The sequence below is a fragment of the Staurois parvus genome, unplaced genomic scaffold, assembly GCF_062004578.1.
Source record: "Staurois parvus isolate SC_StPar_1 unplaced genomic scaffold, SC_StPar_1.0 ptg001142l, whole genome shotgun sequence".
NCBI lineage: Eukaryota > Metazoa > Chordata > Amphibia > Anura > Ranidae > Staurois > Staurois parvus.
The window spans coordinates 68,482-84,286 of NW_028318938.1; the positions used below are offsets into that span (position 1 = coordinate 68,482).

Sequence of the window (15,805 nt, forward strand, 5' to 3'; positions counted from 1 at the left end):
TATAGGGTCACCATGTTACCATCTGATATTATGCTGTTTGTACAACTTTATATCATATGAGGACCTACCCAATGTATCCAGTCAGTTTGTATCCAATTAGGCAATGGAGGTAAAGAAGATTGTAAGATCAGACTGTACTGTGTGTGGGGAGCTTTAAGTAAGCTACAGACTATACAATATTCTTTCCTTCCACTACGGGTGGAAAGAAAGACAATTGCTCAATCCCCCCATCAACACAGTCAGAATGGATGGGGGAATCACTCCTGCCGCACAACTGTGTTCTGCCAACAGGAAGCCTTCCCTGCCAGCAGAACACTGATCACTGTTAGCTGCTATAGACCTCCGGCAGTGATCGAATGCAAAAAGTCCCAGAGGATGGTTGTACGGAATGTGATTGACGGATCAACTTCAGTACAACCAGCCTGCCCATAGATGGGTCAGATCTCGGCTGGTCCTTACTAAACCTGTCCATATTTGATCCACTTATGGCCAGCTGTAGAAAAAGTCTAATTTATTGCTGATAACAGACTTAGAGAAGATCCGAAGATTTAGACAATTGAATGTTAATCTGTCCCAGAATATGATTCTGTCAGTCCTGTTATACTATGATACAGAAAATGCTACTAAATAGTTGAAAACTCCTCAATAACACACTACAAGTGAAGTCCAATCCCTAATAAGTCCACAAAATTTAAACCATAGCCTTCCTGTGTAATCACAGTGAAAAATTGTGTCCAAAGGAAATATAAATCCTTCCAACGATTTCCACGATAAATGTCCCCACATAGTGCATTATCTTTTATAATCTACAGTTGCAAGAAAAAGTATGTGAACCCCTTGGGATTACGTGGAGTTTTGCATGAATTGGGCATGAAATGTGCTCTGAACGTCATCTAAGTCACAACAATAGAAGAACACAGTCTGCTGAACATAATACTACACAAACATTAGATGTTGCCATGGTTTAATTTCACATTATTATTATTATTATTATTATACAGTATTTATAAAGCGCCAATAGTTCGCTCAGCGCTGTACATTACAGAGGGGGACAGAACATGTGACAGAACAATACCAATACAATGCAAAACATGAGGCCCTGCTCTTTCGAGCTTACAATCTAGGAGGGAGGGGATGGTGGCACAGGAGGAGATAGCTGTGGGGAATGGAGTGGTAGGAAGAGTGGAGGAGGTCGGCAAGTTAGCAGGGGGTGGGGTAGGCTTCCCTGAAGAGATGGGTTTTCAGGGTGCGCCTAAAGGAGAGGAGAGTAGGTGATAATCTGATGGGTTGGGGCAGGGAGTTCCAGAGGATGGGTGACACCCTGGAGAAGTCCCGGAGGCATGGGAGGAGGAGACCAGGGAACTAGAGAGAAGGAGGTCTTGTGAGGAGCGGAGTGTACGTACTGGGCGGTATTTGGATATTAGGTCGGTGATGTAGTTCGGGGCAGTGTGGTGGACAGTTTTGTACGTCAGTGTTAGGATTTTGAATTTGATCCGTTGCACAATCGGAAGCCAGTGGAGGGATTGGCAGAGGGGGGTGGCGGAGACAGCGCGGTTGGAAAGGTGAATGAGTCTGGCTGCCGTATTCAGGATCGACTGAAGCGGGGATAGCCAGCAGTGAGGCAGGCCAGTGAGGAGGGAGTTGCAGTAGTCAAGTTGGGATATGATGAGGGAGTGGATGAGCTGTTTAGTGGTTTCTGGAGTTAGGAACGTGCAGATTTTGGCAATGTCGCGGAGGTGGAGTCTGCACGAGTTTGTTAAAGATTAGACTTGGGGCTGGAAGGATAGGTTGGAGTCCAGAATGACACCAAGTACTCTGGCCTGCGGGGCGGGTTTGATTGTAGCGTTGTTGGATGTGATAGAGAAGTCAATGGGGGGTGGTGTCCGGGCTGGGGGGAAGACAAGAAACTCGGTTTTGGAGAGGTTCAGTTTAAGGAAGTGGAGCGACATCCAGTCTGATATGTCGCTCAGCAGGTGTGTGATTTGGGCGGAGACCGAGGGGGTGAGGTGGGGGGTTGAGAGATAGATTTGTGTGTCATCGTCATAGAGGTGGTAGTTGAAGCCGTGAGAGTGTATGTGTTGGCCAAGGGAGGAGGAGTAGATGGAGAAGAGAAGGGGCCCGAGGACAGAGCCTTGAGGGACCCCAACAGAGAGGGGGAGTGAGAGGGAGGTGGTAGCATTATAGGTAACGCTGAAAGAGCGTTGTGACAGGTAGGATGAGAGCCAGGAGAGAGCAGAATCTCTGAGGCCGAGGGAGTGTAGTTTTTTGAGGAGGAGGGGGTGGTCGACAGTGTCGAAGGCCGCAGAAAGGTCAAGGAGTAGGAGCACTGAATAGTGGCCATTAGCTTTGGCGGTTAGCAGGTCGTTGGAGAGTTTGAGTAAGGCAGTTTCGGTGGAGTGTAGGGGACGGAAGCCGGACTGTAGGGGATCAAGGAGGTTGTTGTCGTTGAGGTGAGAGCATAGGCGGGTGTAGACTAGGCGCTCGAGGAGTTTAGATGTAAATGGGAGCAGGAAGATGGGTCTGAGGTTGTTCGGGTCATTGGGGTCCAGGGAGGGCTTTTTAAGTATGGGGCTGATGTGTGCATGTTTCAGAGGGGAGGGGAAAGTGCCGGAGGAGAGGGAGAGATTGAAGATGTGGGTGAGGGAGCGTAGGATGGAGGGGGAGGGAGGTCGTAGGAGTTGTGAGGGGATAGGGTCGAGGGGGCAGGTGGTGAGGCGGGCATCAGAGAGGATCTTGGAGACTTCCTCGATGGTAGTAAGGTCAAAGGTGCGGAGTGTTGGGGGACCTTCACTATGAGGAATGTAGGGTGGGGTGGAAGAGGAGGTCAGAGCAGTGGTGGGGCCGTGGGAGAGGGGTGATGAGGGGGTAGCTGAGTGAGGGGGAAGGGGGTTGGAAGGGAGTTTGAGCAGCGATGAAGTCCCTGCGGGTTATGTCGAGGGGGAGGGGGGATGAGGGGGTAGCTGTGTGAGAGGGGACGGGATGAGAGGGCGTGTGAGTTGCGGCGATGTCCTTGCGAATTGTGTCAATCTTGTTTTTAAAGTGATTGGCAATCTCAAGGGCAGTGAGTGAGGTGCTGGGTGGAGGTGGGGGTGGCGAGAGTAGAGAGTTGAAGGTGGAGAAGAGTCGGCGAGGATTGGAGGAGAGGGCCTTGATGAGGGTCAGGAAGTAGGCTTGTTTGGCAGCATGGAGGGAGGAGGTGTAGGTGTGGAAGGCAGATTTGTAGCGGGTGAAGGCTTGTTGGGATTTGGTTTTGCGCCATAGTCGCTCCAGGGCACGACTGTGTCGTTTGAGGGATTTGGTGTGATCAGTCTGCCAGGGCTGGAGCGGTCGGGGTCTGATGTTGCGTGTGGTTAAAGGCGCTAGTGAGTCAAGGGCTGTTGAGAGCGCGTTGTTATAGGCGGTCATAGCCAAGTCGGGGCAGGACAGGGGGAGGATGCGGTCGTGGAGTTGATCAGCTGCAGAGTGGAGGTGTCAGGAAAGGACTTGCCAATAGTGGTGGGTCTCTTCTGCCTTGTGGGTTGCAGTACCAGGGCTGGCCAGCGGGTGCTCTCAGCAGCCAGAGGCTCATTCCTGCAATCAGCCAAAACACCTGAGGCTGATTGCAGGAGGTGCATATAAGGAATGACCAGGCCTGTGATCTGGGCCTTGGTGTATGTTTCCCATGAGCCCCTGTACCTGGTATCCTGTGTTCCTGCACTCCCCTGCCAGTACTCTCTACCACAGCCGGACGCACTCAGGGGTCGCGATCTGGTTCCAGTCTGCACCAAGTCCATCCCCACCATCAGGGGCCCTGATGAATAGCAGGCTGGTACTTAGACCCCACGCCCTGGGGAAATCCGTGCTGTGGGCTGCTAGAGACACTGCCAGGTGGCACCTGACAGTACCTTACGGCCTGCCTGACCATTCCACCTCTCCAGCCTGACTACGCCTGTGTTCTTGAAGCCTGCTACTTCCCTGTGTCAGTCCACACATTTCTGGTCATACCCGGATCCCTAACAGGAGGGAGGCAGGGTTAAGGTTGCGGAGGTTACGGCTAGTAGTAGTGTGACATATGGAGGGGTAGGCATTGGAGGACGAGGAGATAGAGAAGGTAATCAGGTTGTGGTCAGAGAGAGGGAAGGGGGTGTTAGTGAGGTTGTGGGGAGCGCAGCGGTTGGAGAAGACAAGATCAAGGATATTACCGTCGATGTGGGTGGTGGATTGTATGCACTGTGCAAGTGCAAAGGAGGAGGTTAAGTAAGTAACATGTAAACATTCACAGTGCAGGGAGGAAAAAGTATGTGAGGTGTCAGGGCTCCGGGCATGACCAGAGGTGTGTGGACTGACACAGGGAAACGCAGGCTTCAGATATAGCATAAACAATATAATTTATTGAAGACTAAACAATACATAAACGCAGTGCAAGACTAAACATAAACACAGTGCAAACAAACCAAACCAAAACCCCCAACAGATAACAAAAGAACAATACTAAGCGTAGTCGGGCAGGCCGGGTCGGTAGCAAACGGGCAGGCAAGGTACAAAGGAGCAGGCAGAGCGTAGTCAGACGGGCCGGGTCAGGAACAATCAGGCAGACAAGGTACAAAGGAGCAGACTGGAGAGTGGTCAGGAATAGCAGAGGTCAGGACAGGCGGAGTTCAATCAGAGTCAGGGATCAAGCAGGATCAGACAGGAAGCATACAGGATGCAGGTACAGGGGCTTTTGGGAAACATACACCAAGGCCCTGATCACAGGCCTGGCCATTCCTTATATGCACCTTCTGCAATCAGCCTCAGGTGTTTTGGCTGACTGCAGGAGTGAGCCTCTGGTTGCTGAGAGCACCCGCTGGCCAGTCCTGGTACTGCAACCCACAAGGCAGGTGAGTCCCACCACTATTGGCGAGTCCATTCCTGACAGTACCCCCCCTCAAGGAGTAGCCTCAGGATGCTCCAAACCGTCCTAAATGGGCAAAATGTTCCACCGCCCGGATCCGGTAATTGGCGGGATATCAAGGACTGGTACATCAGGCTGGGCACCGGGCGGAGGCACATCAGGCTGGGCACCGGACGGAGGCACATCAGGCTGGACACCGGACAGAGGCACATCAGGCTGGACACTGGACAGAGGCACATCAGGCTTGGCACCGGGCGGAGGCACATCAGGCTGGGCACCGGGCGGAGGCACATCAGGCTGGGCACCGGACGGAGGCACATCAGGCTGGACACCGGACAGAGGCACATCAGGCTGGACACCGGACAGAGGCACATCAGGCTGGGCACCGGACAGAGGCACATCAGGCTGGGCACCGGACAGAGGCACATCAGGCTGGGCTCCAGACAGAGGCACATCAGGCTGGGCTCCAGACAGAGGCACATCAGGCTGGGCACCGGACAGAGGCACATCAGGCTGGGCACCGGACAGAGGCACATCAGGCTGGGCACCGGACAGAGGCACATCAGGCTGGGCACCGGACAGAGGCACATCAGGCTGGGCACCGGGCCACCAGGCGGAGCAGCGGGCACTGAGTCATCTGGCAAGACAGCGGGTACCAAGTCATCTGGCAAAACAGCGGGCACCGGGTCATCTGGCAAGACAGCGGACATTGGGTCATCAAGCAAGACAGCAGGCATCGGGTCAACAAGCAACACAGTGGGCACCGAGTCATCTGGCAAGACTGCGGGCACCGAGTCATCTGGCAAGACTGCGGGCACAGAGTCATCTGGCAACACAGCGGGCACTGGGTCAGCTGGCAAAACAGCGGGCACCGGGTCATCTGGCAAGACAGCGGGCATCGGGTCGTCAAGCAAGACAGTGGGCACCGAGTCATCTGGCAAGACTGTGGGCACCGAGTCATCTGGCAAAACAGCGGGCATCGGGTCGTCAAGCTCAACAGTGGGCACCGAGTCATCTAGCAAGACAGCGGGCGCCGAGTCATCTGGCAAAACAGCGGGCACCGGGTCATCTGGCAAGACAGCAGGCATCGGGTCGTCAAGCTCAACAGTGGGCACCGAGTCATCTAGCAAGACAGCAGGCGCCGAGTCATCTGGCAAAACAGCGGGCACCGGGTCATCTGGCAAGACAGCGGGCATCGGGTCGTCAAGCAAGACAGCGGGCACCGAGTCATCTGGCAAAACAGCGGGCATCGGGTCTTTAAGCTCGACAGCGGGCACCGAGTCATCTGGCAAGACTGCGGGCGCCGAGTCATCTGGCAAGACTGCGGGCGCCGAGTCATCTGGCAAGACTGCGGGCGCCGAGTCATCTGGCAAGACTGCGGGCGCCGAGTCATCTGGCAAGACTGCGGGCGCCGAGTCATCTGGCAAGACTGCGGGCACTGGGTCATCTGGCAACAGGTCATCTGGCTCGATCAGTTTAACAGGCTGGGTAGGAACATCAGGCTGGGTAGAACCATCAGGCTGGGTACCGTACACTGGGTCATCAGGCATCAGGGTATCAGGCTGAATTGCGGGTGCTGGGGCACCAGGCTGAACCACGGAAGGCGGGTTCTCAGACGGCAGGCTGACCGGTTTGGATACTGGCAGGATGGTACTGGTTGGAAAGAATTTTTGCTTTTTCCTGGTTTTAGTTACTGGAGCACAGGAATTAAGCGCAGGTTTGTAAGTGGATAGAGCAGCTGTAGGCAGAGAAGAGCTGGGGGATGGAACAAAGGAGGGAGCAGTTCCTACAGAGGACTTCTTTACAGGGTTAAAGAAAGGATAGGTGCAGCGAGTGGGAGCAGGGGACTGATATGTGGTAGTTAGCAGAGTATACTGGGCCGTCACTGGGGGTGCTGTCGGGGATGCAGGAAGAGTGCCTTGAGCAGAGGAATGACGTTGCAAGCTGACTGAGGCTCGGTGCAACAAGCCTGACCATGTCTGCACTATGGGTTGAACAAACCTCAGCTTACACAAAGCCTGTCTGGTCAAAGACTGCACTGCGTTTATACAGTCTCTTAGTACCTGTTGTGAACATGCAGAATAACGCTCCAGAAAGTAATCCACGTCATCCTCCAATAACCATACCAGGGACTCTACCTGGTCGGCACTAAATGGTGGCAAAAATTCATCCCTGCTTTCGGGGGTACCAGATGAAACCAACTCAGCACAAACCTGAATCAATGGTTGCACCTCAGAGGACTCTGTGCCCTGATCTACTATGCAATGAGCGATCCTTATGCACTCTAGTAGTTGATCCCGGGTATACTTCTTCAGAGTCTGATAAGCATAATCTCTGTCATCAAACACTAGCAGAGACAAATACACCACCTCATCAAGATTCATCCTTCCCAGCAACAATAAGCCAAGATGGCTTCCCTGTGCAGCCCCTTCTGGTCAGGATTGGCCTTGGTGTAATGTCAGGGCTCCGGGTATGACCAGAGGTGTGTGGACTGACACAGGGAAACGCAGGCTTCAGATATAGTATAAACAATATAATTTATTTAAGACTAAACAATACATAAACGCAGTGCAAGACTAAACATAAACACAGTGCAAACAAACCAAACCAAAACCCCCAACAGATAACAAAAGAACAATACTAGGCGTAGTCGGGCAGGCCGGGTCGGTAGCAAACGGGCAGGCAAGGTACAAAGGAGCAGGCAGAGCGTAGTCAGAGCTCTCAGAAGACCTACCATCAAGAATTGTTGACTTGCATGAAGCTGGAAAGGGTTACAAAAGTATCTCCAAAAGCCTTGATGTTCATGTGTCCACGGTAAGACAGACTGTCTACAAATGGAGAAAGTTTAGCACTGTTGCTACTCTCCCTAGGCGTGGTCGTCCTGTAAAAATGACTGCAAGAGCACAGCGCAGAAGGCTGCATGAGGTAAAGAATAATCCCAGAGTGTCAGCTAAATACCTACAGAAATCTCTGGCACATGCTAACATTTTTGTTGACACATCTACAATAAGGAAAACATTAAACAAGAATGGAGTACATGGGAGGACACCACGGAGGAAGCCATTGCTGTCCAAAAAGAATATTGCAGCACGTTTGAAGTTTGCAAAAGAGCACCTGGATGTTCCACAGCACTACTGGCAAAATATACTGTGGACAGATGAAACCAAGATTGAGTTGTTTGGGAAGAACACACAACACTATGTGTGGAGAAAAAAAGGCACAGCACACCAACATCAAAACCTCATCCCCACTGTGAAACATGGCAGAGGGAGCATCATGGTTTGGGGCTGCTTTGCTGCCTCAGGGCCTGGACGGATTGTTGTCATTGAAGCTCCAACTGAAGCTCCGCAGAGTATGGGTGATGCAACAGGACAATGACTCAAAGCATACAAGTAATTCAACAAAACAATGGCTGCAACAGCACAGAATACGCCTTCTGGAGTGGCCCAGTCAGAGTCCTGACCTCAACCCAATTGAAATGCTGTGGCATGACCTTAAGAGAGCGATTCACACCAGACATCCCAAGAATATTGCTACACTGAAACAGTTTTGTGAAGAGGAGTGGTCCAAAATGACTCCAGATCGTTGTGCAGGTCTGATCTGCAACTACAGGAAACGTTTGGTTGAGGTTATTGCTGCCAAAGGAGGGTCAACCAGTTATTAAGTCCAAAGGTTCACATACTTTTTCCTCCCTGCACTGTGAATGTTTACATGTTATGTGCAATTAAACAATGGCAACATCTAATGTTTGTGTAGTATTATGTTCAACAGACTGTGTTCTTCTATTGATGTGCCTTAGATGACGTTCAGAGCACATTTCAAGAGGTGTATGGGGACACATGGAGTACTATGGCTGATGAATCCAGGTAGTGCCGTGGAGACTGTATATGTGATGTTTTTCTTTTTTTGAGGGGACATTTATCGTGGAAATCGTTGTAAGGATTTATATTTCCTTTGGACACAATTTTTCACCGTGATTACACAGGAAGGCTATTAGAGATTGGACTTCACTTGTAGTGTGTTATTGAGGAGTTTTCAACTATTTAGCAGCATTTTCTGTATTATATTATTTTACACATCTTCAGGGGTGAAGGTGTTGATTGTGCTGTGGGGGAGTTGAATTTGTATATTTAGGAAGTGGTTTTATTTAAATAGTCCTGTTATACTCACTGTAATTCCTCTATCCGGCTTGTTGTCAGAGCCGCCATCAGATCCCTGAAATGAGGACCCTTCAGATTGTTCCTAGACAGGTTCAGTGTCCTCAGTGTCGGGTTATTTCTTATTCCAGATGCCAGGTGGGGGCAGGAACTGTCTGTCAGGTGATTGGAGGACAATCTGTAAAAGAAGAGAAGAATGTTACCAGAAGATAATGACACCCCCCTCCCCCCCCAGGAATGAATAGAACTATTCTCTACATGGATGGAACTCATTTCTCTTTATTGGAATCATTTATATTCCATCACTTTATAAATCTCCAGGAAATAGAATTTTATAAGACAAATGTTATAATGGAGTAGACCCCCCAATATTGTCCTCCATGTGTAGAGACGGTGATATCTCCATACACAGGATGAGCACAGAATACCACTGACATGACTCGTATTGTGCTATCATCTCCTTGTGTATGGAGCATGAATGGGATCAGCAGACAGTGTGAGGCCGGAATCAGCATTGCTAGTGATTGGACGGGAGGATTGTATCTGATATTCTATTTATCTCTGCTGATCAGAGCTCTGTACTCATAGGAAGTCATGGCGCTAGGTAACAAATGTTCAGTAATGGGGAGATCTTCCGGAACTGAATAGCATGCCGGATGAAAAGAATTTGTTTGATGGTCTGATCACTCATTGCATTAAGATCAGATTCTCCCATGTATGAGCATCTTTAATGTCATCTATTTATACAGATACCAAACTAAATGTAGAGTGTTACTAAACCCCCGACCCTGCATTCACTATATCCACTCTCCCCGGACCCGGCATTCACTATATCCGCTCCCCTTGGACCTCGCATTTATTATATTTGCTCTCCCCGGACCCTGCATTCACTATATCTGCTCTCCCCAGACCTTGCATTCACTATATCCGCTCTCCCTGCACCCCGCATTCACTATATCCGCTCCCCTCGGACCCCGCATTCACTAGATCCGCTCTTCCCGGACCCTGCATTCACTATATCTGCTCTCCCCAGACCCCGCATTCACTATATCCGCTCTCCCCAGACCCCGCATTCACTATATCCGCTCTCCCCGGACCCTGCATTCACTATATCCGCTCTCCCCGGACCCTGTATTCACTATATACGCTCTCTCCGGACCCTGCATTCGCTATCTTCGCTCTCCCCAGACCCTGCATTCACTATATCTGCTCTCACCGGACCTTGCGTTCACTATATCTGCTCTCCCCAGACCCTGCGTTCACTATATCTACTCTCCCTGGACCCTGCATTCACTATATCCGCTCTCACCGGACCTTGCGTTCACTATATCTGCTCTCCCCGGACCCTGCATTCACTATATCTGGTCTCCCCGGACCCTGCATTCATTATATCTGATCTCCCCGGACCCTGCATTCACTATATCTGGTCTCCCCAGACCCTGCATTCACTATATCTGCTCTCCCTGGACCTCGCATTCACAATATCTGCTCTCCCCGGAAACTGCATTCACTATATCTGCTCTCCCCGGACCCTGCATTCAATATATCCGGTCTCCCACAGTACACACAACATGGAAATGCAATTATTTTAGTAAATATAAACTGCTAAATACCTTTTCTCATCAGCAGTATATAGCAGTGTTTTGATTTCTATCAGTGTCCAGCAGAGCACTGGTTAAAGCTTGTAGGAGGAGTTTTCTTTCTGTTCTAGGAGGATGCAGAACCCTTGATCTGTCCGGAAAGGGCTGATTGGCCCTGTGCTGATCACATGCACCCTCCCAAGGAAAAAAAAATAAACCTCTTTAGCAATACATACTAAATTGAGCATGTGCAAAATGCCTACGGTTCAGTCTGTCTTATCATAAGATAAGAGGTGGTCTCTTGAAAAAAGGAGGAACGGGGCGTGTCCAAGATGGCGACCGGAGCGGCCGCATAATCCAGAGCTCCGGCACCGACCTGCCGAATCCACTGCCATCTGGGCAGCAGCGGGGCAGCAAAGGCTCCTGGAGGCATCTCCTGTTCCTGGGAGAGGGGCTCCGCACGATATTTCCGCCCTCTGCAGCGGCGGACATCCGCGGCCTAGCAGGGCCGCAAGATCCAGGGCTCCGGCCTAACCCTATATAATCCACTGCCATCTGGGCAGCTACGGGCCACAGCGGGGCAGCGGAGGCTCCTGGGCATATCTCCTGTCCCTGGGAGATGGGCTCTGGGCGATATTTCTGCCCGTTGTGACGGTGGTCATCCGAGGCCTGGCGCGGCCGCATGGTCCAGGGCTCCGTCGGCTAATACCTACATCCACGGCCATCCGGGCAGCGGAGGATTATTAAAGGCATTTTCTGTGCCCCCTGAGTCTGGGAGGTGTTAGGTGTTGCCACTCTCGTGGCACCGGACGTCTGCGGCCTGCTCCACCCGATACGGACCTCCTCTCATCTGGGTCACAGTGAGTACGGGAGGCAAGGGGGCTGGCGGCTATTGGTCATCGGGTCCCCCTCCAGTGATTCAGGGAACGGGGGTTCCATTTACTGCCCCAGAAGCTGCCTTCCTCTGTTGCCACGGCCCCTGTTGGGCCCAGAGGCCTATATAGTGCTCCGGTAAAGTGCCGGGGGCCCCTGGATCTGCCCTGGAGGGCCCAGAGCTCATCATTAGGGGACCTCTGTTCCACACGTGCCCCTCGTCCCTCTCGGGCCCTGAGGTGGGAGCTGAAGCCATCATCTTGCTCCTGTGAGCTATTAATGATATACCACGGCCTATGCCTTCTCTATGCCCTCACGGTTCGCTAAATATTTTTACAATACAACGTTTCTGTGGATAGCATCTATGTAACTACAATCCTAAACCTGTTTCGGGCGTTATAGGTCCCCTGGGGTTGTTATCTCTTTATGCTATCCAATTTCCAATTGATCACCCCCAGGAGACTCCCTGTATGCCGTCCACCAAGAAAAAAAGGGACGAGCTCAAAAGTCCCTCACGACATACCTACTTAAGGCACACGAGATTCGCAGCATGTCTCCAAATACAGAACGAGCATCCCTGTCCGATCCCACGCAGGATACCACAGCTCCTTCATTGGCTCTGGTTAATGAAGATGTACAGCAGCTTACAAAAGGGGACTTGGAATCTTGCCTGGAAATTATGTACACCAAGCTGGCCGCTAAATTCCAATTAGAACTACATAAAAGCACAAATGTTCTCTCTCAGGAAATATATGAAGGATTTCCTGACCAAAGAAGATATTCTTAGAGCTGCTCGCAATACCCCAACGATCTCCTTCGATGGCTCGGTTTTGCAAATCTTTCCAGATGTTTCTCCGGCTACGTTGGAGAAACGCAGAAAAATGAAAGAAGTTACAACTGCATTTTTCTCAGCTCGTATTCGCTACAAATGGGGCTTCCCTTTTAAGCTGATTAGTTCCACATAATGGGAGCACATATATAGCCACATCCCTTCCCGAAGGTAGAGAAATCTTGGCCAAGTTGCGCCTGGCGGACGCCCCATCACCTCAACGTCCACCCTCCACCCCTGGTGTCTCTCCCATTTGGCACACTCCATCTCCACAGAGGGATAAAAGGAGAGTCCGACAAGAACCGGGTTGACGGGACCATGCTCACTTGCCTATTACCCATTATTTTGACAACCCTTAGTCCTGATCCCAGTTTCTTATGACTGAGACAAAAACCGGGATATAGGGATTATGCTCATTTGTACCTCTTAAATCTTAAGGATGTGCATTTTGTGGTCACTGCTGTGATATTTCTGTGTTTCTGAGACTTATGTATGCTTTCTCACTGATAGCTGGATGTGTTGAGGCTTAACAAGGGTCTTCGGACCCTCTTAATACTGCCCATTAATTCATGGTTTTACAACTCTTGAGCACGTTCCCCCACCCTGCCACCTGACATGGCCGGAGGTGTTACCGCCCGATTGTGGGGTGGCAGCTCCGTTTTCCATGTTTTACGGAGACAGGGTTTGGGCCCATTTGGCCCTTTGATGTTTGAACCTTTTGTTTTTTCAGGTATGACAAACTGCCTGCCTGATCCATGTTTCTCAGTTACCCTTTTAATTACAGGAGCTAATAAAGCTTCACTTCTATTATTCTTTATTTTTTCTCTTTTCAAAGCTTTAGTACATAATGTTGATTTTGTGCCGGTTTGTGGACATCACGACCCCCATATTGGGGTCTGGATGTCCCCTATGCTGGTACTACTGCCTGTCTAGCCAAATAATTCTGGGAGATGTCTTTTCAATGTGTATTTTTCTGCTGATAGCTACAACTTTTGTATACTATGGTAATTCAATGTATTTCGCATAATGTCCAGGGTTTCAATTCACCAAATAAGCGCAAAACAGCCTTTCTTCAATATAAGCGATTAGGGGCTAAAATTATTTTATTACAGGAAACACATTTTGCAGCCGCCAAACACCCGACATATTTTCATAAATCCTATAGGCAGGGGTATTATACTTTATATTCCTCCAAAAGTAGAGGAGTAGCTATTTTTCTACATAATTCATTTCCCTTTGAGGTCCAACAGGTCTATCGTGATCCGGACAGATTTATCATTCTTAAAGGCACCCTTTCAGGCCGAGAACTTACTATTGCAAATATCTATGCACCGAATTCGGCACAAGCTTCCTTTTTTTCAAAATTTTTTGACGTCCTAGATAGGTTATTGTCCCCCCATCTATTGGTGGGTGGGGATTTTAACCTGGTAGCAAACCCTCTTCTGGACCGGAGCTCCTCTTCCCAGGCTTTCCCAAAATCCCTTACTAAGAAACTAGATTCCCTCCAGTTGGTGGACGCCTGGAGAGCGCACAATGTGGGAGCCAGGGATTATTCATTTTACTCTCACCCACATGACTCTTATGCCAGATTAGACTATATATATTGTACCCCTATTTTATTAGCGAATTCTAGGACAGCTTGCATTCACCTGAGCCCCTAGTCAGATCACGATATTATGGCTTTATCTATCACGTTTATAGGATTGGCACCTACCCCCTTCTCTTGGAGACTTAATGACTCTATGCTTACTGATATTGACTCTCACCAAGAGGTGGTTACATCTATCTGGGAATACTTTCAGTCTAACTCTACTCCTGATATATCTTCAGCCACACTATGGGTAGCCCATAAGGCGGTCCTACGTGGCCGCCTTATCTCCATGGCCTCATCCAGGAATAGAAAACGATGGCAACAAATACTACTTCTTACCCGAGAATTAGAAGCACATTATAGAAGTCATATTGCTAATCCATCTCTTCTTAATAAACAGTTGTTGTCTCAAAAGCGTTTAGAATTGAATACTCTGCTTTCCCAAAAGACTGAAAAAGCTCTCTGCTGGTCGAAGGCCTCGTTCTTGTTACATAGCAACTCAGCATCCACTATGTTTGCAAGGAAATTGAACCACTCTCTGCGCCCCCCACATGTCTATAAGTTGCGCACCACCTCGGGTGCTATTTCATCTCATCTCTGGCAGTGGCGATTAAATCACATCCAGACAATTCTGGCTATCCATTATTAATTTCACATTTCAAAATAAGCATGTATGCTGACGATGTTATGCTGTTTCTTACTAACCCATTAACCTCATTGCCTAATTTATGTGCCGTATTGAATGATTTTGCTATAGCGTCAGGTCTCACTGTTAATTTTACCAAATCGGTGATTATGCCTGTTAATGTTCCTGATTACCTAAGTGCATCTCTCCGTAGTTCTTTTCCATTCCGCTGGTCTACAGATCGGATATCTTATTTGGGTGTTAATCTCACTCCCAGATACTCGGACATGTTTGCTGCTAATTATCCACCATGTGTATCACGTCTCTCTACTCTATTAAAGATTTGGCATGGTTACCATATTTCCTTTCTGGGTAGAGTCACGGCGGTTAAAATGAATATCTTGCCTAAACTACTTTATCTTTTTAGAGTACTTCCAGTCCCGGTCTCGAAAACGTTTTTGGACCACTTTCAGCGAACTATTAACAATTTTATCTGGGGTAATAAGCGTCCACGTTTTGCTTCATCTATTTTGTACCGCTCACAACGGACTCCATGGTGGATAACATATGTAAGTGTTCTAGATCTCTTTCTGTTCGTGAGACGGCCCCTAAGGTTTTAACCAGATGGTATTACACCCCATCAAGACTACATGTTCTGTTCCCAGAAACGTCCCCCTTCTGTTTCCGGGGCTGCGGCCTCACAGGAACTTTGGTTCATATATTTTGGGATTGCCCCATCATATCATTGATTTGGTCCAAGATATCTGAGGTGGCTACCTCACTGGCGGGTACCCAGATACGATTGTCTATGCAGACCTGTTTATTGGGGGCTCATATCCCGGGGGTCTCTGATGCCATTATCAGATTGATACATACTATATGTATTGCCACTTTATGGTCTATTGCCTTACATTGGAAGTCCAATGTTGTACCCTTGACCTCCGTCTTACACAGAATTGATAATGTAATGCTCATGGAACGCATTCATTATACCCTACTGGATAAAATGCACTTATTTGATAAAAAATGGGAGTCATGGAGGGATTATAGACATTTATTGCATGATTAATAACATTCCCAGTAAAAGCTGAATGGCATATACTGTTGACAGATGTATCATTTAATCTACCTTATCATTTACACATTTCATGTACTCGCAATCTATTTTTTTTTTCTCTATCCCTTCTCTCTCTTAAATTAATATACTTTTCTGTATTGTACTATTCAGAAGTGCCTTGTTTTTGCTATAAGTTCTATGCGAAAATGTACTGTTGTTT

At 49.1% G+C, this 15,805-nt stretch overlaps 1 protein-coding gene across 1 annotated transcript in view; it reads right to left on the reverse strand.

The window, feature by feature from the left end:
* Positions 1 to 15,805, reverse strand: part of LOC149439249 (NACHT, LRR and PYD domains-containing protein 3-like) — a 76,434-nt gene that overhangs the window by 12,834 nt on the left and 47,795 nt on the right. The window contains exon 8 of the mRNA XM_089659251.1: positions 9,044 to 9,208. Within this exon, the coding sequence (XP_089515377.1) occupies positions 9,044 to 9,208 (165 nt within the window). The remainder of the gene's footprint in view (positions 1 to 9,043; positions 9,209 to 15,805) is intronic.